Here is a 26,687-nt window from a genome sequence, read left to right as displayed (position 1 = left end):
ACCAATTGATTCAGCTCCTACGAGTCGTAATCTTCCTAGCTGCCAGTCCATTCCCTGGTCCCCTTACTCAGAGTAGGCAACACACCTGCCTCACACAGAATGCAGGAGAACAAGGACAACATCATGTGTGAAGCCGAAGCAAGAGAATTAAGCCTTCAGAATTAACACTAAAACACAAAAAACAAATGTAAGAGACTCCTGTGAACTCCTGTAGCTATGACAACTGGCTGCTGGGGAGACTGCCAGGCACGGTGCCATATTAGAACTCCAGCTGCTTGAAGCAATGAATCCAAGAGGAGGAAATGACCCACGCACACCGGCCCCTTGGAGAAGCCACATTTGCCCTCATCCACATGCGCACGTGTCTTTCTCCAAATTATTCTGGACCCTGTGCATCCCGACTCATGCAGCCATGTGCCCATCTCACATGTCTGCGGTATATTCCTCTCAGTGTTCAACTACTATCTTATCAACCAATATCCCACCTCAAGTCTACCAGCCCCCTGAAAGTGTTTCTCTTTCATTCTTGACATGTGGACACAAATCCTTTAGGCAAGGGATGCCCCAGCTTCAAAACAAAGCAAAAGCCCTCCTATCCTAGTGGTTTCTCTCCATACCTTAAGCCAGGGTTGGAGAATCTGCAACCCTCCAAATATGGCTGGATTACAGTTCCCATCATTTTAAAAGATCAATTTATGTTGTGGATTTTCTATCATGCAATATAAAGCAAAACTAGAAAGGACAAGCAAAATGTTGCCATATAAATTTGAATGTATCAGTTTCAACGCATACATATATTTTATTTATTTATTTATTTATTTATTTAGAAAATTTCTATGCCGCCCCATTCGCCGAAGCCTTGGGGTGGCTCACAAAACATTAAAATATAATACATTAAAAATATAAAACGAATTAACAATATAAAATAAGTTGCGAGACAGGCATGAACATATGGATAAGAATCATGCATCGCCTTCAGCAAAACCTCTCGTTCCCATCAATTCTGGGCATTAGCCATGCCGGCCCTGGGATGATGGGAACTGGGATGATGGGAACTGGAGTCCATGCCTTGCTCTAGACCAGGGTTCAGCAACCCACGGCTCCGGAGCTGCTCGTGGCTCTTGAATCCCCCTGCTGCGGCTCCTCAGCTCAAAACAAGCGTGGCTCTGAGTTATAAAATACCAACAGGTGATGATGAGGCATCAAGTCAGGAACGCCCCCCACCCTCTGTTATTGTGCAGGGAAAGAGTGGAGCAAGCTTTCTGAAAGTTCTCATGTTACACGAAAGCTGCTGAAAAGATTCTCTTTGCCCAAATGTAATCTCCTTCCTCTGAATGATAAAAGCTGGGCTTGGGACTTGTCACAATTCACATCACTTGACTGTTTATCTGCTAATCAGTCACTAAACACACCTATATCTGGGACCTCCCCCAGTAGGCCAACCATGGATAAATCGAAGAAAAGAAAAGTTTCTGAAGAAAACAGAACATTTAATGGTACATGGGTAGAGTCATTTGCTTTTAATGCTTACGAACTTATGGGGTTTGCTGTTTAATGCATGCGGCCCTTTAGCACTGACTTTGACGCTTCAGGAAGCTGTTCTCCTATTCAAAATATATGAAAGGAGTCCTACTAGTTTATAATGTAAGGTTAAAAATAATAGTTTTTAGTGACTGAACAAGAGCTGCAGCTAAATCATAATGAAGATATACATAGCATTAAGGTAAAAAACGATATATGCAGCGTTATCTTCATTTTAGATGTCAAAAGGGTTTTGCGGCTCCTGGTGTTTTCTTTTGTGTGGGAAACGGGTCCAAATGGCCCTTTGAGTGTTAAAGGTTGCCGACCCCTGCTCTAGACTCTTCCATGATGGTTCCCTAGTCACTCAGTCAAGCACCCAGGTACAGTAATTCTTTGCACACCCTGCCCCATTTTTCTTTCGTTGGCTCATCCATGCACTTTCAAAGGAACTGCGCTGCTCAGAACAGGTGGGCTGTTTGAATGTTATCAAGGGTCCAGGTGCCAACGAGGAGGCCAGTGTGGTTCTGCAGGTGTGGTTCAGAGCATTTCAACAGGCGGTTTTTCTCACTTGTGCACCACTGTCAATGAAAAGCGGAACCTTCCAAAATTCCCTTTGCAACACAGTTATTTAAAGTGTAGCTGGGAGCACCATCCTTTTTTGCAGCTAGATAGCCTATGGGTGTGTATTTCGACAGAAATCAAGCCCTATCACTCCCACCATGCCCAGGTTTTTCTATGGCAGAGGATTGTACCTAAGTGTCCTCAAATTTGAGCTCAAACTTTACATTGCCCCCAACATTTCTGTACATTCCAGCTCTCCCACAAGCCTGGCTGGGAGGTAAAATATCTAACAGGGAAGTGGGGGGGCAGGGATGGCGACTGTCCTGCTTAAGCCATTTATTATCTCTGTAATCCATCTATTCTTCTCCATCTATATCTATGTACTTAGGCTACAATCCTGCATACATTTAGGTGTAAATCCTGTTGAACTCATGGGAATTACTTCTGAGTAAACATAGCCAGGGATTGGGCTCCACATTTCATGTATGTCTGCCAATCTACTTTTCGTCCTTCCTGTTTTCCTATCTCTGTTATTGGCCTTCCCTAACTCCGTATATTTTGGACTACACCTCCAAGCATTCTTGATAATTGGCCATGCTGGCTGGGGCTGATGGGAACTGAAGATCAAAACATCTGGAAAGCAGTAGGGGGGAAACTGCTGTCTTTTGGTGATGACTTTTAGAAGCTAATCACTGCTCCCCCCCCCCCACCAAAGCAGTGAGAGGTGGTAAGAAATTACAGGTTGGCCCCTTGCCTGTTTGTTGGGTGAAACGCTTAGCCCTTTAGTCCATTCTAGTCTGACAGCCCCATACTAAAGATGATCTCCATAGCCTCTGGAAATTTATTTATTTATTAATTACATGTATATCCTGCCCCTTTTCCTTCCAAGGAACTCCAGGAATCTTACATAATCCTCCTCCTCCTCCTCCTCCTCCTCCCAATCTTATCCTATGAAATGTGCTTCATAGCTCTTTGGTGCACTCAGAGAGCCACCTATACCACCCTTTCTCCACTTTCCAGATAGGTTGGCCAGTACACAATAGGAGAGGACAAGGGGAGCTGTCATCCCAACACACCTGGAGGGCATCAGGATAGGAAAGGCTGATATCACATCATGATGCATCAGTCATCCTCACAACCCACCCTGATGGGGTGCCATCATGTAAACCAATGCATACAAGGATGCCTTTAACAGGGGGTGGAATCTTCAGTCATTAGCAGGTGATAAAGATTCATCTTCATGGGCTGAAAAGCTTCACTTTCTCATTCTTGCATAGCAACCTGCTCTTTAAGGTATAAAGCAGGCCAATTTTTTAAAAAGTGCTTCATGTGGCACCTGAGGGTGGTGGGACATCTGGGTCCTTTGGGCACAGCCTGCTTATCCCAACAGGAGCATTCATGAGCCCAGCTCTGCACACCTATAAGACACAGGATCTGGAGCTTAGGCTGGGAAAGGGCTCTTGATGGGACTCATGACTACCTTTGTTGTTGATCAGGATTCCTGACAGAGCCATTGCAGATTCCTGAAGAGTTCCTACCTTCACAAAACCTGTGGGTGGTCATGATCCTTCTATTTTCCTCAAAAGGTGGAGTGGGGGGCTCTCAAATTGAGAAAAAGCAACTTGCCAGAAGTAAACCTTGCTAGTTCCCAGCAGAGCTGGGAATCAAACCTAAGGTTCCCACAGCAGCAGAAGGCATGTTACTTGGGGCCTGTGAGCAGGTGCACTGAAGAAGAAGGCTTGTGCACACCCTTTGGCTTAAGTATCAAGACAAAATTCCGAAGCATTTGTTCTTGCAATTGTCTTACCACACAGGCTCTGCCTGTGGATGTTTCCTAATTCTACAGTGTACAATTGTCCGTCCTGCCTATGGCTTTGTCAGTGAGCTGCGATGGCTGATCTGCACTGGGACACAACAATTACTTGGTCTAGCCCAGGATTTGCCATTTCTCCCCAGATCTGATTCCAGTTCGTCCTCCAGGCCAAGATCAGACTCAGAAGAACTCGACTGGAGATTTGGACAGGGGAATCAAGCCTTTCCTGGACTGTGTGCAGAACTGCTACCAACTCTGTTTCTCTGTGCTCTGTCATTCCACACCCATAGCTCTTCCATTTTTGTCCCTCACCTTTCCTGCTCCAGAGGACACTCTTGCCAATATACAGAAAAATTAAGGTTGCCAACTGACAATAAGCAAAGAAACAAATAATTCACCCTGGCCTTGAGCATTTGATCTGCAGAAACTAGCAGATACAACTTCAAGATGATCACTGGATAATGCCTGCAGAGCAACCAGCTCTTAAATGCACAGCTGCAGAGAATGAATGGAAAGGTTGGCATTGTGTCAGTATGGATGGTTGAATAAATGAATCCACAACACGAAGGTCCAGCCAAGCAAACTTTACTTGTTTCTAAGAGACAGACAAAATGCTGAATAGAACTCAACTTTTTTATACAAGAATCAAAATTTCTTTAGCTTCATCTACCTGTTAAGCAATGTTCCCCTCCTGAGTGACCCCTGTTTGTACTCATGGCTCTCTGCATGCACAGAGGAGAATTAATTAGGTTTGCACCCTGGGTGATCCCTGCAGTGTTGGTTCTAGGTGGTGGAGGCTGCTTGGGTAAGGCACCTCCATAGGCCCCCTCCCTCAATGAGCCTCTCTTCTTCCCTTCATTGCCAGGAGAATGTCACACATCCCTACTCCTGACATCACTATCCCAACAGGTAACCCTAAGATAACCCTAAATGACCATGCGGCATGTCTTAAGATGTCTTGATAAGACATCGTGTGTTAATGTAACTAAACCTTCAACCGTAGCTGGCACCAACACCAAACCTATTAATTTCCAATACAGTTTCAATAACCAATGCAGTCATTTCTAATAGATGTTCAATAAACAATTCATAATGACCCAGTTTTCATATATCTTAAATAGGATTTCACTGTCAACTGCACTCATTTGGTAGTTTATATAAAGGAATAATTCAGCGGGTGAGTTTGCACGAGATGGCAACTCACAGCAGATTTTCTTTTTTTAATCATGTTGGTCTGTTGTGTCGTCCAAACACTGTCACGGTGGCCAACATGGTACCCTAGAAGCCTGGACAGAAACAAGCGTCTGCTGTATGGTTTCTCTGTATCGCAGTGACTTGTTCTGGTGTCCAAACCCAGCAAACACTGCTCTTCATGGCATTTTATTTATTTATTTATTTATTATCAATTTATATCCTGCCTTTTTCCTACAAAGGGCTCAAGGCAGCTTACACTGTTCTCCTCCTCTATCTTATCTTGCATGTGGGCAAGAACCAGTGAGATGTTTAGCAAGAGCAGTTATTACCACTCCGGCTAGCCAGAGAACATCATTGGCAGCTCCTGTTTTGTGCAGCTGTTGGAAAAGTTCCCACTTTGCCCTCCTCCTGCTCTAAAGATCTTTGAGGCAGGAGCAGGTGATCATCTGTAGAAAGGAGCGGTGGCGTTCAGCTGATTCTCCTGCTGTCCCCCCACATACATGCCTGAAAGAAGCCCTTCATGCATGTCTACAGGAAGATGGGGTGGGAATCAGCTGGGCAGTGATGCCCAGGTAGGACAGCCCTGCTTGGCTGGTTTTCTTGCCACCCCCCCTGCATGCATGCCTGAGAGAAGCCCTTTATGCATGTGCAGGAGAAGGGGGAGAATCAGCTGGGCAGTGGTGCCCAGTGGGGGGAAGCACCACTCAGCAGGTACCCCCTTCTGACCCCTCATTCCCTCTTCTGCTTGTGAGGGAGGCATCCCTAAGCACAGCCAGCCAACAGCCATGTGGGGGTAGCCAGATGTGGGGGATTGTGTCAGCACCTCTTTAGAATGGTTGCAAGGCAGCAACTGTCCTGGGGAAGGGAAGACTCAGGCCAGAGGCTGGAGGAAGCAGCTCTGGATGGAGCAGGCTGCTTGCTCCCTCCAGGAAGCAAAGCTAGGCCTACAGATAACCTCTTCAGTCATTTTCATGACAATCACTTTGATGATAGGCATGGTATTGTTAGCATTCTCATGCGCATGTTATCTAAAGGTCAGAGGGTATTCCTCAAGGTATTGCAAAACACAGAGACTAAAGGAGAAATAGTTAATCAATGCTAGAGGCCTGTACAGTCAGATTCTCAGCATTATTTTCCTGTGTGGGTTCTGTTTTGTGTCTCTTAGTTCAGCTTGTGTGCCTAATGAGAGAGAGCCAGTGTGGTGTAGTGGTTAAGAGCACAGGTCTGGGACTCGATCTGGGTGATCTGGGTTCGAGTGATCTGGGTTCGAGTCCCCCACTCAGCCACAGAGCCAACTGGCTGACTTTGGGCCAGTCACCGACTCTAGGCCCAACCTTCTTCACAGGGTTCTTGTTGTGGGGATAAGATGGAGAGCAGCAGGAGGAGAATGATGCCAGCCACTGAGTTCTTCAAGAGAAAAAAAAGGTGGGATATAAGTGTAATAAGTAATAAATAATTATTAAATAATGTCAGCTGGTCTCTGCAAGTTTCAGCTTTCATACCAGCTGAGTGAGGTCAGGTCCTTAGATCCTCAAAAAAGGATGCAGGGGTTTCTTCAAGGGATAAAGGAAGGTGAGGAGCTACTGACATAGTGAATTACTATTTAATAATAATTGGAACTCACCCCCTACAGTATTTGGGAACCTAAATTTTTAGACACCTCAAACATCCCTACAGTATGAATGTCAAGAAGATTAGTGAGAGACACCCACAAACTTGATGGAGCAACAGTTGAAATCTTCTGTTTTACACCTGAGTCTGTGGCGGAAAGCAGATGGAACTACTCTTGCCTACTGCTGTATGAGTCTGAGGGATGCTTCACATAAAGCTTTTCTGGAGGTGTATGACTTGAAATGACCATGTGAAACAACCAACAAATGACCATAATCATAGCGATGCCTGAATCTGTCAGGTTTGATTCTGCTCACTTCCTCATGTCTCAGCATTAAGCTTGTTCTCTCTTGCTTCTGCATTAGTTTGTGATAGTGTACATGAAAATTAATAGGTATTTTATGCACGTTTCTCCTAATATATGCACTGTTGTACATGCTCTTCCTAATGTAAGCATGTGTGCAATTATCTTCCAAATACAATGCTTCTATGTGTGCACTTTCTTTTAAAATGCACGTTTTGTGTGGATTTTGTACATATTTTTGCCATTTTTAAATTTGTGAACAGCATTACTAAAATTGGGGAAACTGCTGGTTTCACAGTGGAATTGCAGTCCAATTCATGTTGAGTTTTGGGACATGCTAATCTTGTACATTCACATTAAAATGCAAACTAAACAAATTTCTCAACCATCCCTAACACATAAGCTATGTTTGGATATTAAGTTCCTTTCTCAGGGCTATATATACATTATGCAGGAGATCTATGACTGGATCTACTGACATTTGTTTTTTAAATACACACGCACATACAGATTTGCCTTCAGCAGTTTAAGTGTGCTTAATCTTCTCCACCAACCTTCCTCCAAACACACACTTTTCATGATGAAAATTATCCTGCTTACAGGATTCTGCCCACTTCCTGGTGTGAACTGCAATCACGGGGGATTTTAATTGGAAAAACAGTACTGAGCAAACAGTTAAACCTGCTGTTGCTGTGAGAAAATTCACAGCTCACCATAGCTAAATTTCAGATTGCTGGTTAGTTTTGTTCTTAGAGTTAAGAGATTCAGACTGTGACCTACTCACCTGGGAGAAAGCCCCACTGGGTTCAATGAGAGTAACATCTAATATTTAGGACTGTGTCACACACATCTCAAGCATCAGGCACAAGAGTTACCAGAACAGAGCAGTACTGAAGCAAGCTAGTAGTGCCTGGCAATTGCCTTGCAGTGGAAAGTTACACCAGGCAAACATCAATCAAGTTGGGACAGCAACATCCTTAACCTGTCTACTTTCCTGTGACATATAAAATGCAAACATGAAGGAACACTTGTGCAATGGGAGATGAGGAAAGGCAAATAAGAACCCTTTCTAAAAGGTACAACTTGGTCTCGAATCCCATGTGCCCAGTTCTAATTGAAGGAGGTCCTCACAATTGGAAAGTGTATGCAGTTTGTTGGTTTGCAGTGTAATTCTACGTGGTGTGCAGTGGGGAAGGGAAATGGCAAATGATCCACCACTCCCAAAGTCCTGTGGGTTCACGCTGGGCAGGGTGGGTTGCATGCATGGAAGGACAGGGGTGGCAAGATCCAATGTGCTTTTCTCTTGGTGGTATGTAGTAGAAATTCACTTTCCAGATTTCTCTTCTGCTGAAACAAGTGGGAATAGTCTATTCCAGTGCTAGGCCAGCAAAGTTGAGGTACCTGATCATGGGACCCATCAGGGCACTGGAGGGACTTTTGAACCTACATTCTACCATGTCCCATTTGGGGACAGTCTGCTAGCAGGAGGGGTGTCTCTGTGAGCTGCCCTTAAGTTGGAAAGCCTGCAGAGCTTTTGCAAAAAATAAAAAATAAAGTACTTAGAGTGTATAACAATGAAATTTAGATTAAAAACAAACTCTTAATTAAAACACAGCATAAAAACAAATATATTAAACACAACAAAACAAGAAATAAACAGCTCCAACCCATTTAAACCCTCTTTAACAACAGACCAATTTATATCCTGAAAGCTTGCCTGAATGAATATATCTTTGCCTGCTGGTGAAAAGCCAACAGAGAGGGGCCAACCTAGCCTCCCTAGCAAGGAATCCTAGATCTGGGGAGCAGCCATCAAGAAACGTGTCTTTGATGGCAGCAGGACCAAGAGAACAGCCTCCCCAAAGCAGAGCCCCATCCCAAGCCACAGAGGGCTTTATAGGCTGTAACCAGCACTTTGAATGGTTCCTGGAAATAGAGAGCAATCCTCTGAAGCTGCTGAAAAAAGGGAAACACAGGCCCCCTCTCACTGGACCTAGTCAACAGTCTGGACCAGTTGAAGTGTCCAAATAATTTTCAAAGGTAGGCCCATTAGTTTACAGTCCACATGGGATGCAGCTAAGGCACGTGTTGTGAGAAGGAGAAGATTACTGTGACTAACAAACTAGAACAGGTAAAGCTATGGATCACTTAGTGATTAATAAAGGTATTGTGATTAACGGAGTAGAACGGGTAAAGCTATACAGATCACTTTGTGATTAATAAGAGTATTGTGACCAACACAAACTAATAGACTACAAGATGTAATTGGCAGACATGGCATTAAACTTTTGAACTTAGAATCCAAGGTACGGCTGCGTAATTAGCTAATGCATATTAGTGGTGCCTCCTACTATGACTCAGAGGGTTATTAACATGAACATGGGACATATGAGCAGGTGGGGGTAACATACCAAGGAGTGGTATGATGAAGGCGGACGGGAAGAATGGGAATTCCCAGTATCCCAGCCAATGGGAGAAAGGAGGCAGGGACTTTGCGCATGAAGTAGGGATAAAAGGCTGTGTAAACTGCTCCTCCAGTGCACTACCTTTGGGGTGAGTGCCCGGTCTGGCCAGAACGTATTAAACTGTTGCTGCTTGGTACTTTGCCTCCCTTATCGTCATTGCTTGGATTTCATTCCTTACAGTGTGACCAGGCCTTTTGTTGTTGTTGTTAGTGGCGAAGTCGTATCCGACCCATCGCGACCCCATGGACAACATTCCTCCAGGCCTTCCTGTCCTCCACCATCCCCCAGAGTCCACTCAAGCTCACACTGACTGCTTCAGTGACTCCATCCAGCCACCTCATTCTCTGCCGTCCCCTTCTTCTTTTGCCATCAGTTGTTCCCAGCAGTAGGCTCTAACGATGGACAAAATTAGCACAGAAGACAGTTAAACTGGTATGAAACTGATGCACGCTTGTAAGAGAGGCCTTGTGGCACCAAAAGGAATGGGATGGGTGGTTTGACTTAACTGGGAAGTGGGGTGGTAGTCCAATGCCTGAGAGCCACCAAATCTTGGAGCTTGACCTGGGAGATTTCAAAGGGCAGAAGCAGCAGGAATCTGTCTTTATCACTCGTGTGTGTGTGTGTGTGTGTGTGTGTGCACATGCATGTCTGTGCCTTGTTCATTGAAACATTAAGTCTCTTGGAACTTTTTCTTCTAGCTTTGAGGTGTCTCTGAGAAAACAACATATGATGGGGGTAGGGATGGGGTAAGGTTAAGCCAGAAAAACAGTCCTGAAGATCAAGTCTTGGAAAGTTCCCACGAGAAATTCTTTTTTACACACTCAAGCACTCTTTCCTGTTCATGTAACACTTTGGCCCTAGACAGGAAGCAAGGGACCAAACTATTCCATGTGGGAATCAAGCCTTGATAAATGAAGATGCTTGGTTTGGCATTAGCAGAGAAACAGACCCTGAATCTTCATATTCCACCCTGGATTTTATTTCTCTCCCATGGCCAGCATCAGCCCCAGTAATTGGCAGTTCCAGGCCTGTGCTGAGGCCCAGAGACTTTTTGGAGGACCATCCTCAATCCCCTGTGCAGTCCACTAAAACTGCAGTCCGCATATTTAGTTCTACCCAGTTGTTCAGCTCTATCCATTCTGTAAGCAGACTCATCTGAATTTCACAGATCCTTTGGAGTCCTCTGTGAAATACTACATATATTAGGGAAACTAATATTTAAAATGTATTGAATTAGGACATTTGCTTGCAAAAATGTATTTGCAAAAAATGAATGTATTGGCAGCAAAGAGTACAAAAATAATTTCTGGATTTCCATGCAATTTTTTTAATATCTTAAATTTGGGACAAATGGAACTTAAGACTGAGAAAATGACATGGACAGAGTCATCCACCCCTAGGTTGTGACCCCCTAAACACACCAGCAGTGGGGATATACGGTGTAATCTAGAGGTGGTTGAAGCCCCATCAATGAAGGTGTTCTAGGAAAGACTGGACAGCCGCATGTTGGGGGTTACATGAGTGGAGCTGGCTGAAGCTGGGGGTCAGACTAGATGGCCCGGGAGACCCCTTCTGACTTGCTGTTTCTATGTTTCTAATATATTCCAGAAACAAATATAAGGTGGAAATAACAGGCATTGTCCTGAAAATCTCCTCCCTCTAATTCAGGAGTGGGAAACTTTAGGCCTTTTGCCCCTCTTCCCCCCTCCCAGAGGGCTTCATCTGCTGGGCAACTGTCCACCATTTTTTATGGGTGAAAAGCTATCTGGGGTAGAACAGAGCACAATATGATCAAATCCAGATTGCTCACAAGTTAAATTTGACATTTTAAGGGCTGGGAAGCAGCTATGGAGGCTAAAAAGACCAAATCTGACTTGTAAATAAGCTAGACCTGACCACTGGGAGACTTCATGGTGCTGTGGGTACCTTTTCCATTGAAGGTCTTAAACATGAACGAAGCAAGAGACTGCTCTGTGGGGCAGCAGAAGCTCTGGTGTTTTGAGGCTGGCTGTGATTATACAGGGGGAAAGCACTCTGCCTCTGCTTGAAGGGGTGTTCTCCTCTTGTCTAGGGCACAGTGGGATTAGGAAGACCCTTGGAGAGCTTCTTGCCCCAGAGCCCACAAACACCTAGAGCCAGCTTGGCCAAGGCCTGCTAAGCAGCTTGCCACACCCCTGGACACTTGTTCCAGGGCCATGTGCTGCTCCTGGGAAGGCACAGGGGGGAGTTGCAGCTGATAATTGCTCTGCTAAGTGCCTAGGGCTGGTGGTGTCAAATTGAATCAATGATCACTCTAGCAGAAGCAAACAAATATTATGAAAGCATTAGGTGTCTTCAAAGGATGACTCACAGTGTGCTTGCCAGAGGCACCAGGCTGGCATGTGTGTGTGGACAACCCAGAGAGAAGGATGAATCGCCATTCACTCCTTCGCTGTTCCTGCCTCCATCTTTTCAGGGTATTTCCACATGGCTGCAAATTAAAGCGGGGCTGAGCCTTTCCGCACAGCTTTTTCCAGGCATTTTCTGGCGGAGAGGGCTGGGGTGGGGGGAGTGAATGTAAGTGGGCATTTTTTAACAAATGAATTAGCAGGGAGGAGTGCTTATACCTTAGCCTCTAGATTAGGTGGTTGAGGAGTTCCTGTCTTCATTCCTAAGGGTTTTTTCTTTTTAAAGAGCCTTGTCCCAGCACTCAAGGCACTCTTGGCAGCCTCAGAGCCACGTTGCCTAGCTCAGAATCCTCCCCACAGTTGTAATGCTGAGCCAGGAAAGGTGGCAGGGAGACTGTGGAAAATCTTATGGATGGCACCAGCAGGGGTGCAGCTTTTTCCATGTTAAAAAAGGAACGAGTTGCATCAGCCACCTCATCGGAAAACAGAAAAATACGCCAACTGTCTTAGCAATAAACAGTTCTTGCCCCTTCCTAAAGCAGTAGAGGTTCCCCTACACTTTCATGGAGGATATATGTGTCAAGGAGCAGGCATGTGTATTCAGTATGGGACAGAGACAATCTGCAAAACCATGTGTTTGTTCCTCCTTGGCTTTATGCCTGTGTGCAGCTGAAAGGCAGGAGCCCAACTGTGGAGGAGATCAAACTGCCAGTTGGGTGATCTAGTTGGAATCTGGAAGGAGTGGTGTCCAAGCATGACAGCCTCTGCCCAGCTGCCTTTTCCTTTGCCCAGTGGCAAGATGCAGAGGGTGATGGAGGGCCGAGGATGAGAAACGTACCTCTGTTTCTCATAGGAATGTAAGGCACTTCCTTCCTGCCCAGTCAAGCCTTTGAGCTCGCTACCGTCCACACAGACTGGCAGCAATGACTTTCCCAGGTGTCAGGCAGCTCCCTTTCTGAGTTCTGCCTGGAGAGGCTGTTGACTGAAGCTGCGCTCTTCAGCATGCAAATCTGGGGCTCCCCTGCTCAGCTCTGACCCTCCCCCATTTGTGACACCACTTGATGTCCCTAGATGAGATTTCTGGGACCTTGATGGCTTGTGGTCAAACTGGTGCATGGACTCTAACCAGCAGCATTGCATTGGAGGCACCGTGAGATGAATGCTGTGCTTGGTTTGATTTTTTTTTTGTCATCTTCCTTTTCTTTCTTTTAAATACCCCTTTCCCTTCCTCCCCCACTTTTCTTCTTCTTTTAAAAAACAATATAGCAGAAAAGTTAGACATGCAAGTGGTGTAATATCTAATAGGGGAACTGGGCATTGATTGTCATGTGTCTTGTAAGGTCAGCAGCGTGACTGAGAAGGAAGAAGGCTTTTGATTTTTTTTGTTTGTTTGTTTAAAAGAATAATCTCCAAAACAAGAAATAACAAAACTCTTACCTGTGACAACTATTCTGCAATGGCTCAGTGACACATGGAAATATTCTCATGATAATGCAGTGATAAAGAGTTTGACATGCATGTGTGAACCAGCTCACAGATTCGACTTCCTTACCAGTGTACTTAAACTATCCATAGATACTTAAGCTGGGGGTGGGGGTGGGGGATGTTTTCTCCCTCTCTCAACAAGTTTTGTTTCCTGTGCAATATCTTTTTCCAGTATTTGGTAGCTTGGGAGAGAGAGATGTACTTGCCACTGACCTGGAAATCCCCAACATATCTTTCCACTAATGCTTAGTAAAGGGTGTGCATGATGCAATGGTGACATCAGAACATTCAACCCGGCTACAATTTCATTGGCTGCCGCAGCCAGAGGGGCAGGGTGGGCCACTCCAGGCCACAGTGCATCCGGTCATATGGTTCTTTTTGGAGATGTTGCTGGGGAAACACGTACAATGCAAGCTCAGGGCAGCTGTCGCGCATGCTGCATAAACCTCTAGTTAGACCGGTACAAGATGGAATGGGAGGAAATCTATGGAAAATCTCCTATTTTTTCCCAAAGGTAAAAGCAGCCATGTCCACCCCACACATCAAACTGGGGTATACTGGTGGGCTGCAGGAGGAGGGAGGCTTCTTTTCAAAGACAAGCATTGCAGATCATGTGAGTCCATGACTGCTGGCATGCTCCTTTTTTCAAAATTAGGGCCTTCCGCCCTTTTCTCCCTCAAGCAACATTTTGTGATCACTGTCAAATTTCTATTAAAGCTTTTAAAGAGGATGGAGATACTTCTGCACCTTTACTAAACTTTATGTGTAGATTCCTAGCCATACTGGGCCACTTCCACATATCTCTGCAGGCTCCCTCAAGAAAAGTTCATTCTTGTATGATTCTTCTTTGAGTTTCTCCTCTGCTTCAGCAACAATGCAACAATACTGAAGCAGCACCATTTTAAACAATGGTATTCTCTCTCACTGTCCTATCCACCCACCTAGCAATCTAATCTGATCTGATCTGATCTAATATGATCTAATATGATCTCTCTATTTTCAGTGTGATGATGCTGTACTTCAACAGACCAGGAGAGCACCAGGCTGGGGAAGCCTGCCCTAGGCCAAGGATGGGAAACTTCACACATGGGGACCAAATCCAGCACTTCTAGTTTCCCAATCTGGCCCTGGGGGGGGGGGTCTCCCAATAACTGCAACCCTTCCCTTTGCCCCATCCACTTTCCACCAACCACCAATCATTTTGGGGTTTCCTGGCTTTTATGAAGTTCCCCTTCCTTCTCATTCTAAAAAGCTGAAATTCCTTTTTTAAGGTTAGCGGCAGCAAGAGTTTTAAGCTATAACAGGCAGATATTTGGGGTGTTTAACTCAGGACCACTTTTGCTGTGCCCAATACAAGGATGATGTGAGCCCCACCACCGCAAATTTGGACCTTGGGCTGAAAGAAGTTCATCAGCTTGCTCTAGGTTGTGACTAAGCCAGTGCTTTCTGAATACCAGCATGGATCAAGGAATGGGTTGGCCAGAACCGTTGTAGAGACTCCAGTCCCCCAGTAATTGTCTCCCAGGAGCATACCTCACATCCGGGCTGTAGATGGCCAACCTCAGAAGGTAGAAGGCAGCGCTACCTACTCCGAGTCCAAGGAAACCAATGAGGGGGATGAGCTGCAGAGAGAGACAGGGAGGGAAGGAGATGAAAAATACTTAAATAAAATGAATATTTATCAGGAGGACTGGAGAGTGAAAGGGAGCCCTGACACAGGGAGATTTACAGGGAAAATATGGCTCAGCAATCGTGTAGCCCAGCTCTGGTACACAGTGTAGCTGTCATTTTGAGTGACTGAATTAAAAGAGGGGGAGAAAAATAGCCATGTCTTGGGAAGGAATTGGATCTAGGGAAGAGAAATCACTTGCTCCTCCCCACATCTTGTGGGATGAGGGGAAAGCAGGGCCTTTTAACATTACATATTGGAGCTGGGCTGCATTAGTGGGGAATTGGGAATGGGAACAGGAAACTCATCTTTTTCTCCCTTGGCCTGCTGAGCCCTCAGAAAAATGGTAACGTGGGACATTTTGTCAACAGTAATGTAACAGATGGAGTGGTGGTTAGGCTGGGGAGATGAGGATATGAGCACTTTTGTTTGCTAAATTAAAGCCATTATTTATTGTGATACACTTAACTATCTTTCATTTGAACCTCTCCATCCACCTCAGATTGATTGTCCTCCACCCACCTACCCGTCACTCATCCCTCTTGTTCGCCCTGCATTCTTCTCCCCCACTGTCCACCCCAGTTCTACATCCAGGGTCAGCATTAAGGACTGGGGGAGAGGGAGGGAAGCCGGTCTCCTGCCAAGGGCTCACACCGCAGCAGGGCCCGATCGAGAAGAGCCCTGTGGAGGTGCTCCACCTCGTCACCCTTGCTGCCTGCTTGCTTAGCAGCCTGTCACCAGCGGTGGAGAAGCAATAGATACTGCTGCCTATTTGGTCTCTGCCTGTAAAGTGAGGATGTGATCGCAGTTAAGAGAAAAAGGATAAGGAGTGAGAGTGGCCGGGGCAATGGCGGTGAGAAGCTAAATCCCATGGTTGAATGTGACCTATTGCCCAATCAAGACTCATTTCCAAAGGGGATCTTTTTTCCTAGGAAAAGGGGGGTGCATTTTTGCACTTTAGTGAGCACTTCAAGGATTGGGGAAAAGTGCAAAATGTGCTCAAGCATGTGGCCTAGCTGGGGTAGGATGTGGAGAGATGAAGATCTTGCCATGAAAGAGTTGTAAAATCCCAAGCATCTCCTTTTCATGTGCTCAGGTCCTCCTGCCTTTGGTTTCTCTTGGCAGCTCTTTTGACAGCTGTCAAAAACCCAAAATAAGTGGAAAAACAATTTGGAGCCTCTTCTGGATAATGTCCAGGGTTGATATTTGCTGCACCTTGGCAGCAGGCACCCACCCGGACTTTGCCCTAGCCAAGGCTTCAAATTCCCACATTTAGACAACTGCAAAGTTTCCCAGTTGCAAAAATGTGGCTAATTTTTAAGATAGTGATGGTGGTGATGGTGATGTGCTTTAGAAAAATAGAAACATAGAAACAGAGCAAGTCAGAAGGAGCCTCCCGGGCCATCTAGTCTGACCTCCGGCACCAGCCGACTCCTCTCACGAAATGCCCACCATGTGCATGGCCAGCCTATCCTTGAACACCCTCACTGATGGGGCCTCAACGACCTCCTGTGGAAGCCCATTCCAAACCCTCGGGGTCCTAACTGTCAGGAAGTGCTTCCTGGCATCTAAATGGAACCTTGGCTCCCTGAGCTTTGCTCCGTTGGAGAGCGTCCTGCCTTCCTCTGCAGGGGAGAACAGGTCTCTATCCATCTCCATGTGACATTCCCTCACATACCTGTATGTCACCAACAGATCCCCTCTGAGCCTCCTCTTCTCCAGGCTGAAGAGACCCAGTTCCCTCAGTCTTGCCTCATACCCCATCCCCTGCAAACCAGCCACCAACCTTGTGGCCCTACGCTGCACTGACTCTAACCTGGCTATATCCTTTCTGTAATGAGGGGCCCAAAACTGAGCACAATACTCCAGTTGTGGGCATACCAGTGTCATATAGAGTGGTAGTAATACCTCTCCCGATCTAGCAGCCACATTTCTGGCTATGCAACCAAGGGTGGCGTTCGCCCTCTTGACCACTGCTTCACACTGCTGACTCATGTTTAGCCTGCAGTCAACCAGCACCCCGAGGTCCCTTTCACAAGTGCTGCTCTCCAGCCACTTGTCCCCCAACCTGTACTTACGACAGCTATTCCTATGCCCCAAGGGCAAGACCTTGCACTTATCGGCATTGAACGCCATCCTGTTGTCTCCTGCCTACTTCCATAGTCTGTCCAGATCCTTTTGGATCTGGAGTACCTGCTCCTCAGTTGGGGCCAATGCTCCAGTTTTAGTGTCGTCTGCGAATTTGATCAGCAGACTGTTCACCCCTTCTTCCATGTCATTGTTGAAAAGATTAAACAGGATCAGCCCCAGGACAGAGCCCTGCGGGACCCCGCTTGTCACTGGCCACCATCCCGATGATTCCCCACTAATGGTTACCCTCGGCTTCCGGTCAGTCAACCATGCCCTAATCCACCGGACAGTGCTTTGGTGTATCCCAAAACTCCTCAGTTTCTCCACCAGGATATCATGGGGCACTTTGTCAAAGGCCTTGCTGAAATGCAGGTTAACCACATCCACTGCATCCCCTCCATCCAGCCACCTCGAAACCTTGTCATAGAATTCCACAAGGTTTGTCTGGCAGGACCTGTTTTTGCAGAAGCCATGTTGTGTGGCTGTCAGCCTCCCTTCCCTATCTAGCATCATTAGATCTCTCTCTGTTGAGCCTTTCCATTGTTTTTCCTACAATGGACATACAGCTAACAGGTCTGTAATTCCCCATGTCCCTTCTACTACCCTTTTTGAAAATTGGGACCACTGATGCCACGCTCCAGTCCTCTGGAACTTCACCCATTCTCCACGAGGCCTGAAAAATGGAGGCCAGCGGGCATGAGAGAACCCCTGCCAACTCTCTAAGTTCTCTCGGGTATAACCCGTCAGGGCCTGGTGCCTTTGTAATGTCCAATGCCCTGAGGAGCCCCGTGACTTCTGGGGGGGGGTGACTCTAATCTGTGCCCCTGAGTCCCCAGCCTCATCTAATCTCCTATGCAGATATCCCCCGTCCTGCTTAGGGGAGAACACAGAGGCAAAATAGTCATTTAGCATCTGTGCCTGTTCCCTCATATCAGCCACTGGATCTCCTTCCTCCTTATTTAGTGGTCCCACCACTTGTTTCCCCTTTCTCTTCCTATTTACATGCTGAAAGAAGCCCTTTTTGTTGCTCTTGATGTTTTCGTACTTTCTTCCAGGTGTTTTTTTTTTTCAAACAGTTCTTAAAAGAGATCTAGCTGATGCAGAAGACTGCTCCAAGGTGCTGCTCGTTTTTTGGCTTTGCAAGAGCAGCACAAGGTGTGCTTTGCTTTGCTGCTCTTGCCAAATGACTCTGTACCCGATCCGTGTACCTGTGCTGTAGTCAGTTATGCAGGTTCAGATGACATGACAACCTCTCATGGTACAACAACCTCTGCAACCACTTATGGGTTGTTGGGGTGCTTGCTGCCCACAAACAAGGCACTTGGGGGAAGTTGGTACAGGTATGTGCACATCCAGACTCTGAAGGAGGAAATTCATGGAGGTGTCCTGATTTTTTTTCACAAAGTGTTGAAAGTAGCATGACAGAAAAAGGGTCTTTGCTTGAGAAGAGTCCCTCTCCCCACTATTGCCTCTGCTAAATAGGTTTTGCAGACCTGAGGAGTCTTTCAACCCCGCCCCCCCCAAAACAAAAAAATGAGAAGAGATGGCCATGCAAGTGAAAAAATGTGAGTGTGCAACAGCAATGGTAGCTCTGACATGGGGGGCAGGCAGCCTGGCACACTACAAGTCCTATTGTCCACCAGTCAGTACCGTCAAGGGTCTAGAGTTATGGGAGCTGTGATCCAAACCATCTGCAAGGCACTCGCTTGCTTTGATGTGTCTTTCCAGTCCGGGGACGTGTTCCACACCTACCTACATGATGAGATTCCTGGCCTAAACTGCTCTGTCTGCCACGTGGTTTCAGATCCTGGGGCTCTTTACAGCAGCATCTCTCCCCTCCTGCTCCCTGCAACACACATGTGGCAGGTGTGTATGCACATGCACACACGTTGAACGCTCGTGTTTGTTTGGCTCTTGGGCCCCCGCTACCATCCCTATTTAGTGAAGCTGCCCTGAACGCCAGCAGCTTTTGTATCCAATTCCAAGGTAATTTCCTCTCCAGCCTGCTCCTCGAATCCCCAGGAGACAGGAAGTGCAAAGCCTCAATCCGTGCAGATACAGCAGCCGCTTGACCTTTCCCAAATTGCACTGGCCCCTCATGCCCAGCTAGGTGTTTAGAGCATAATGAACCTCCTTGTCCTCCTTGTCTGGTAGCTAGGAAACTAAATAGCCAAGTGTTTATAATCCTAGCTATTGCCATGAAAGCAAAGCAAAGCGTTGCCCATCCCAGAACGCAGACTGGAACTCAGGAGGGCCGCACGTGTGCGTAGGGATGGGGTAGGAGAGACGGAACAGCCACAAAACCATGGGTTTACTGACTATTATGGGGTGTCCATTGGACAGGGCTAGGAGCCCAAGCACCAAGAACACTATCTGTTGGGATCCATTGGTACAGAGATATGGAATGGACCAAAGAGATCTCAGCGGCAACTGGCACTGCCCCATTGGGAGACAAAGGATGGAAATAGGAAATATCTCTCTAAAGCAATGCAGCTGATTTAGATGTGTCCTCACTGCATTTAATCTACATGTCCCTTTTCTTTTCTATTCCTGAACTTTGGCAAATGCAGTTGTGCTTAACGCCATGTCACCAAGGAAGGTCTTTCTCCATCGCTAGTGAGAGCATGTCTAAATTGGCCTCACTCTCCAACCTGGAAGCAGGCTTTTTCCTTAGCTGCAGAATTTGCTGCAAAACGAGTTCATGTTCCAAGGCTTTAAAATATATTTTACCATGATGAATGTACACCTGAGCTGGAGGCAGGGCTGGAGCTCTCTTTCATACAGCCCTGGCCTGTCCATGCCTGCACATGCACAGTCTTTCTCTTCACACTTTTGATTTATAGTTGCCTGCAAAGAAACATGGACATCTAGGCACCTGTATGAAGCAGGTTTGACAAATTATTAGCAGGGACAAGGGAGAAGACAAGGGCAGCTCCGAAGGCAGTGAGGCCAGTTGAATGAAGAAAGGCCTCACTGAGTGTTCCCAAAAAGGAACGTTGGGAATTGTCATTTTGATCAAGGTGCTGAGATGCTTTAAGATGGCCGTACCTCAAGAGAGACTGGATGACTATTGCAGGCATAATGTAGAGCACATGGAGCTAACAGAACTTGAGAACTTAGCAGAAGAAAGCAGCAGACAGGACTGTGCATAGCAGACTGTGTGAAAAGGAGAAAAGGGGAGAGAGAGCAGTCAGCCTTCTCACTGCCATTGCCATGAGCTGCTGCTGCTGCTGCTGCTCGTCCTCCTCGTCCTCCTCCTCCTCATGACCACCACTTTGCTTGCTTCACAGGCAGAGCAGCAGAGAGTGAGGTGACCAGGATATCTCTTGCTTCTCTTCATTGGGCCAGAGAGAGAGGCTGAGGCTGAGGCTGAGGCTGAGGCTGAGAGAAGTGGAAGTTGTGAAGGTGAAGAGGAGGGGCAAATCCAGGGAGCTCTGGTCAGTGGGCTTCTGCTGAATTGTGGAAACTCAGCCAAGCCATGCCTATTCTGATGCCAGCCCTGGGTAAGGTTTTATATACTGTTAATTTATATTATTTTAACGAAGTTTATTTATGTCTGTGAGCCGCCCCGAGGCGAATGGGGCAGCATAGAAGTTTACTAACTAACTAACTAAATAAATAAATATTATATAGGAGGTGGAAAGCCTTAAACTTAAGAAGCAGAAATGTGACATTGATGCAGAGGCAAGGATTCAAAACAGCTACTTAAGGAGAGAGTGCTAGAGTTGAGGGGCATGATGATATCAAGGATTTATTACCATCCCACTTCAGTCTCATCTCCTCCCAAAAGAGAGCAATGTTAAGGATCCAGAATAATTTGTCTGCATTGCCCTGTCAGCCGGTCTTTGTGCAGCCTCCCTTCCCTTCCCTTCCCTTCCCTTCCCTTCCCTTCCCTTCCCTTCCCTTCCCTTCCCCCTTCAAGCATCTCAGCCTGCTCTGTTCCAGCCCCCTCCCCATCCTTTAGCATATCCACGTTTCAGCAGATGCCTGTTGTGGTTGTGGAGGTCAGAGTTGATGGGAAATAATGATTTCCCTTTTTGCATGGTGTGCCAGCCCTGTGCCAGGTAGACCTGGCAGTGGCTGCCAGCCGAAATGCACCGAATAATCAAGAATGACGCCACAGTCCCAGGGACTGCTGGCACCTCTGCAGAGAGTCAGGGACTGCAGACGCATCGCACCATCTGCTGCTGGCACCTTCTGGGTTATTAATACGGGGAAAGCATCTGAGGATGGGCAAGCCACTGGGGAGAAGCTCATGAATGTGGCTGCTACCTGGAAGAAGACTGCTAAGGCTTTGCAGCTGGGGGGATGTGAGCCCCACAGAGCACAGAAGAGCCCTGCACTGGCAGGGCTCCCAAACCTCTGTCTTGCTCCCCAGGCCTGCAGAGAGTGTAGGTCCCCTCCGACCATCACAAGCAGAAAATATCCCCAGAAGGTCGTCCCGACTTGGGAAACAGCAGGATTGCTTCACACAGGGCATTTTTCATACATGCCTATTTAAATGTACAGGCTGATTTCCGCATACAAGGCTCTGACTGAGTGGGCTTCTGTGTTCGCTGGGAGCTAGAAGTTCTCGAACTTCTCCCTCTGTGCCTTTGTGCCCATGGTAAGCTGGCACTTAATAAAAGGCACTGCCATTAAAGGGCACTGAAGAACAGCCTTCCCAGCCTCCAGATGTCTTGACAAGTAGCCTCAGCTTTCCTGGCAATTGGCCATGCTAGCTGGGGCTGATGGGGGATGAAGTGCAAAACCCTGGGAGAAGACCTGCAGAAGACAATAAGTTTTGGAGCGCCCTTGGGCCAGGCATCCTCTCTGGGTCCCTCCCATCCATGTTCCTTCCTGGTTATTCCCACTGGCTGTTGGTTCCCATCCCCTTTCATTTCCTTACTCAACGGACGGGCAGAGAACCAGGGAGCAGGCAGGCCATGGCATCTGCTGCTCCTCCTTCCTAGCAACAGGCCTGTGGCTGGGCCAAAGTGAGAGGCAGGTGGGCACGCAGGTGGCAGCAGTGAAGAGGAGGAGAAACTCCTGGAGCCTTTTGTTGGTGGGCCCCTGCTGGGGTGTGGGCCCTCGCAAGTGCCTGACCGTGCCTGCCTGGGACACCAGCCCTGGTCAGTAGGTTGGATGCTTCTGGTGGTCGCAGCAGCCACAGGGAGGCTGCTGAGCTTTAATGTGCTGCTCAGGGCCACAGAGGTACAATAACCAATATTAGGTAGACACATGAGGCACCCTGAAGAGAAGTGCCAGCTTTTTCTGAACTTCAGCTACAAGTGTGCTGATTGGCCAAAGAGTAGAATGACACTCGTTGATGTAATAGGCAAATACAAGTGCAAATCACCCAAAAGGACATGAAAGAGAGCCAAGGAATGAAAGGGCCAAGGTGGGTAGAAAGGAGGAAGTGGCCTGGCTTAGCTTTTGTAAAGGGCTGCTGGAGGTCAGTGGCAGAACGCATGCTTTGCATGCCAAAGTTCCCGGTATCTTCAGGAAGGGCTGGGGACAGAAGCCTGGGGAGCTGCTGCCAGCCAGGGAAGTCCAGACCGCGCTAGACAGACCAAAGCTCAGGCCTGGTATATGGTAGCTTCTGGTTGAGTACAGAATAGCCTAGTTATAAAGAGGACAGGATGTTGGTGACAGAAAAGTGAGTGCAGAATCATGGCTTTCCTAATGGCCGTGGGGCTTTTTGCCTGCCCCAGAACTTATTCTGCATCCCCTACTACAGCAGCCTCTCCCCCTGGAGTGCTCCAGGGAAGTTGGACCCATAGCATCCCCAACCTAGGGATGGGGGCCCACCCACTGGGTGGGCACCAGTTGGGGAAAGGCTGCATTGTACCTGCAGGACAGACATTGCTGTGAGAAAGCCATTCCATCGCTGCTGCTTCTCCAGGAAAGGGACCTCCAGAGCATTTGTAGGCCCCGGCCTGCAATGAGGCCGCCGCAGCCACGCCTTTCAAATCTTTGCTTTGCCAGAACGGCACATTTCTGCTCCATTTCGGCCCCACCAGTGGAGCTCTGGGGCTCCAAGCCGTTTTTTGCTCAGCTGGCATGAGATGTAGAGTTGGCATTAATCACAGGCCGAGGCAGTTGGGCACCCTGGGAAGTGCAACCGCATAGCAGCAGGAGAAGCTGTTGCAAGGTGAAAATGCTGATGCACGTGGATGGTGCAGACAACAGCTGATTGTGGATAATGGATGGCGTGTCAGAAATCTCTTCTGCAGCCTTTGCTGCACCAGCTCCCACCCACCCCGCAGACACTCCCTTTTTTCCTCCAAGAGGAAACCCTAGCCTGGCATTTGCAGTTAACAATTTGTGAAGACTCCTTTTTTTTTTCCTAGAGCAATCCCCCTGTTTTCTGGGATCCCTCCTTCCCTCACTCCCATCCTCATTCTCTCTCAACCCCACCCCAGGTTTTTTTGTTTTGTTTTTTGTTTTTGCTTTGGGAAGAGAATTTGGCAACACTTTCTAAAAATATCAGTATTGTCCTCAGATGCTCAGTGGAGCTCACTGACCTCTCTTCTATGCCCAGCCCCTGCAACTGGCTGTCCACATCAGCCTTCTCCCAGTTCGGTGACTCTTGGACGTGTCGAGACTGTAGCTCTGATCATTTCCAGCCAGCCTGGCTACTGGTTGGGAATTATGGGAGTTATAGTCTGAGTGAGGTATGAAAGGCCAGGTTCAAACAGTAAACCTTGCAGGATGTTTGCACTGCAGCAGCTATAAAAAAGATGAGTTGAACGTTCTCAGGTGAGACCTTGCAGCTTGAATTGGAAGGAGAATTCCTGCCCCATGGAAGTGTCATGCCAATTTGTGGGGAGGGGAGTGAAATTCTTCAAAAGTTTGTGAAGGAGGCCTTACTATGGGGAGCAGGAATAAAAGCAGTCCTTTCCCTTTTCCTCTTAACCTCTTTAAGGTTTTCTTTTAACTTCTTTTCTGTCCATACTTTTCCTTTTAAGCTTTTTTCTTTTAGGGTTTTTTTCCTGTGTGTGTGTGTGTGTGTGTGGTGGGGGGAGTAATTTTAGCACCTCTCAAGAGCCATCACTTGTTGGCCATCTTTCCATCCCACTCTCCGTCCAGGCATTCTGAGTAAAAACTGTGGATGCCAGCCAGCAGCTACCAAGAAAGACTCCGTTGTATCCTATGTTTTATTTGTTAAAACCAAGTGCATGTTATTCCTGAGGAATTTTTAACAATTAACTTTTGGAAGAATTTTGCGTCCTTTCCCCAGAACTAGCTATATGCCCTCCCCAAATTACAGTATGATTGGGGAGACCTTTTTTTTTTTTTTTTTGCTGAGACCCACAACCAGATGCATAGTTAACACTGAGGTCCCTTAAGCTGCCGCTTCTTTTTTAAAGGAACTTATTACAGTTTGTTTATTACTTACACAGCTGCTTACAGAAGCTAATGTGGGATGGGGTTATTGCACACAGAATAAACAAGTACAGCACGGAGGAGAAGGCTGATAAAAGCCCTCAGCGATGTATAATTTGTGTGTGTGTGGGGGGGGGAGGGGGAGGAGTATTAGAAATGCAAAAGGACAGGGATGTCAGAAGGACATGATTTGCAGCCATGAAATTCTGGTGGATGTGCATCTGGAGTGGATGCTCATGGAATAGGCCCTGTGAATTATCTTTGGGGAAGATGGTCACCTGACTAGGTTTGGTGGTGAATGGCAGTGCTTTGCCGAGGATACCATGGGGGATGGAGACGCGCTGTGGTGGCAGCTGGGTTATGAGTATTCTGATGGTAAGCCATGAAAACATGCTAAAGAAACATGCTGGACTGAATCCACATAGTGTAATACCTTTATTATTCCAGCTCAAAAATCATAAACACTTGCACATTTTTATGATCTTTGAGTTGGACTAATGGAGGTATTATAGTTTAAGGATGTGGGCCTTTTTTCCCCTACAGCCTGCACAGCTGCCTTTGTTTTTCTCCAGAATGAAGTGCAGCTAGAAAATATCATGTGTATCGTGAGTAAAAGAACAAAAAAGTCTAATCTGAATTTTGCATTGAGCAACCTAAATTCTGCAATGCATACGTTAAATGCATACAGGTATATTTGCTTTCTTCACTGATTGCTTAATGCAAAAAGCTCATATTTTTGGCATAATTTAATCTTTTTCTGCTAATCATGGGGAGAAAGAAAAAGCTATGGAAAGTGCTACAACAGTACCATCTGGAATTCAAGCTGTGTGTGTGTGTGTGTGTGTGTGTGTGTGTCTACACACACACACACACACACACACAATTTCTGCTTGTGCATTTTAATGCTCAACACAGAAAAATAGCATCTCAGAGGAAAGACTGCACTAAACCCTCCTCTGATATACTAGCTTTCTATGTGCAGGAAGGCTTTTTTTTAAAAAAAAGATGAAGGCATATTCAAACATGCTGTTCCCCCAGTGACCCTGCAAGTGGCACAGTGCAGGAAGGCTTCAGTGGTGTTGAATTCTGATGACATTGATGGTCTAGAGTTGTAGAATGCGTCAATATGGTTGCTCTATGGATTCAAGGTGAGTTACCTTGCCCACAGGTAATGTTTGAACAGCACTCATTCCTCAGATGGGATGAAGTGAAGATCTATAGCAGGGGTGAGAAACATGTACTTTTGTGGTTGTATTACTACTCCTATCTTCCCATTATTAGGCATGCTGGCTGAGGATGATGGGTGCTGGAGTCCAACCACATCTGGAGAGTCACAACACCCTCACAATCTATAGCAAAGAGTCATGTTATGGGTATTTTAAAATTTCTGTATGAAATGAAAAAGCAGAGTTGAATTGTGTGCACGTGCAAACCCCACTCAAATAAGGCCATCTCCCTCTTCCCTGCTTTAGCCTATGAGAGGGGAAATTGTATTTATATGAAGGCCTCATGGGCATTTATAATTTAACAGGGTTTATTCATATTTGTAAACAAAATCTCCGTCATGAATTTTTGATGGAAAGTGAGACAATGGCCTTGGGAGATGGGATAAAGGGTTGGGTGGACTGTAGGTTTCCCCCTCTATTACTGAAATTCCAAAGTGTGCATGCACGCGTGTGTGTCAGCCGAGGGGAACAGCAGTCAGATCAGCAACGATGGTAGGAAACCTTGCTTTGAATTGGGGAGGAGTGTGCCTATAGGCTGAAACCTGCAGTGTGCTGATTTATTACTGGAGTGTCAAAAAAACCCTTGGAGGCATCAGATGTAACAAGGTAAATAATAACAAATCAGATCTCCCCTCTTGCCAATTGTGTGCACACCAGCTGCAGACTTTTAGGGTTAGGGAAAAGCTACCCAGCATTAAATATGCATACATACATAAATAAATACAATCTCTCTCACACACACACACATACACACACACCCCTTGTTCCCATGATACAGCAGCACACCATTGGGTAATCAATCATGCTGTGTTACGTTGCCCAAACCTTGCCACAGTCTCTGCAAGTTTTTCAAGAACAAGCCATCCTGAGAACCCATGGTTTGTTCTCAGGGTTGCTCAACCCCCAGTGGGTTGTTGTGTCATTTGAGCACTGGAGAGAAATTCCCGGAACAC

The 26,687-nt window shown here is 46.7% G+C and overlaps 1 protein-coding gene across 1 annotated transcript in view; it reads right to left on the bottom strand.

Annotated features, from left to right (window-relative positions):
* NDUFA4L2 (NDUFA4 mitochondrial complex associated like 2) overlaps positions 1 to 26,687 on the bottom strand; it is a 48,891-nt gene that overhangs the window by 20,512 nt on the left and 1,692 nt on the right. The window contains exon 2 of the mRNA XM_044443217.1: positions 14,875 to 14,963. Coding sequence (XP_044299152.1) covers positions 14,875 to 14,963 — 89 coding nt within the window. The remainder of the gene's footprint in view (positions 1 to 14,874; positions 14,964 to 26,687) is intronic.

This window comes from Varanus komodoensis, unplaced genomic scaffold, assembly GCF_004798865.1.
Source record: "Varanus komodoensis strain SLA01 unplaced genomic scaffold, ASM479886v1 scaffold41, whole genome shotgun sequence".
NCBI lineage: Eukaryota > Metazoa > Chordata > Lepidosauria > Squamata > Varanidae > Varanus > Varanus komodoensis.
This window is presented reverse-complemented; position numbering and strand designations above follow the sequence as displayed.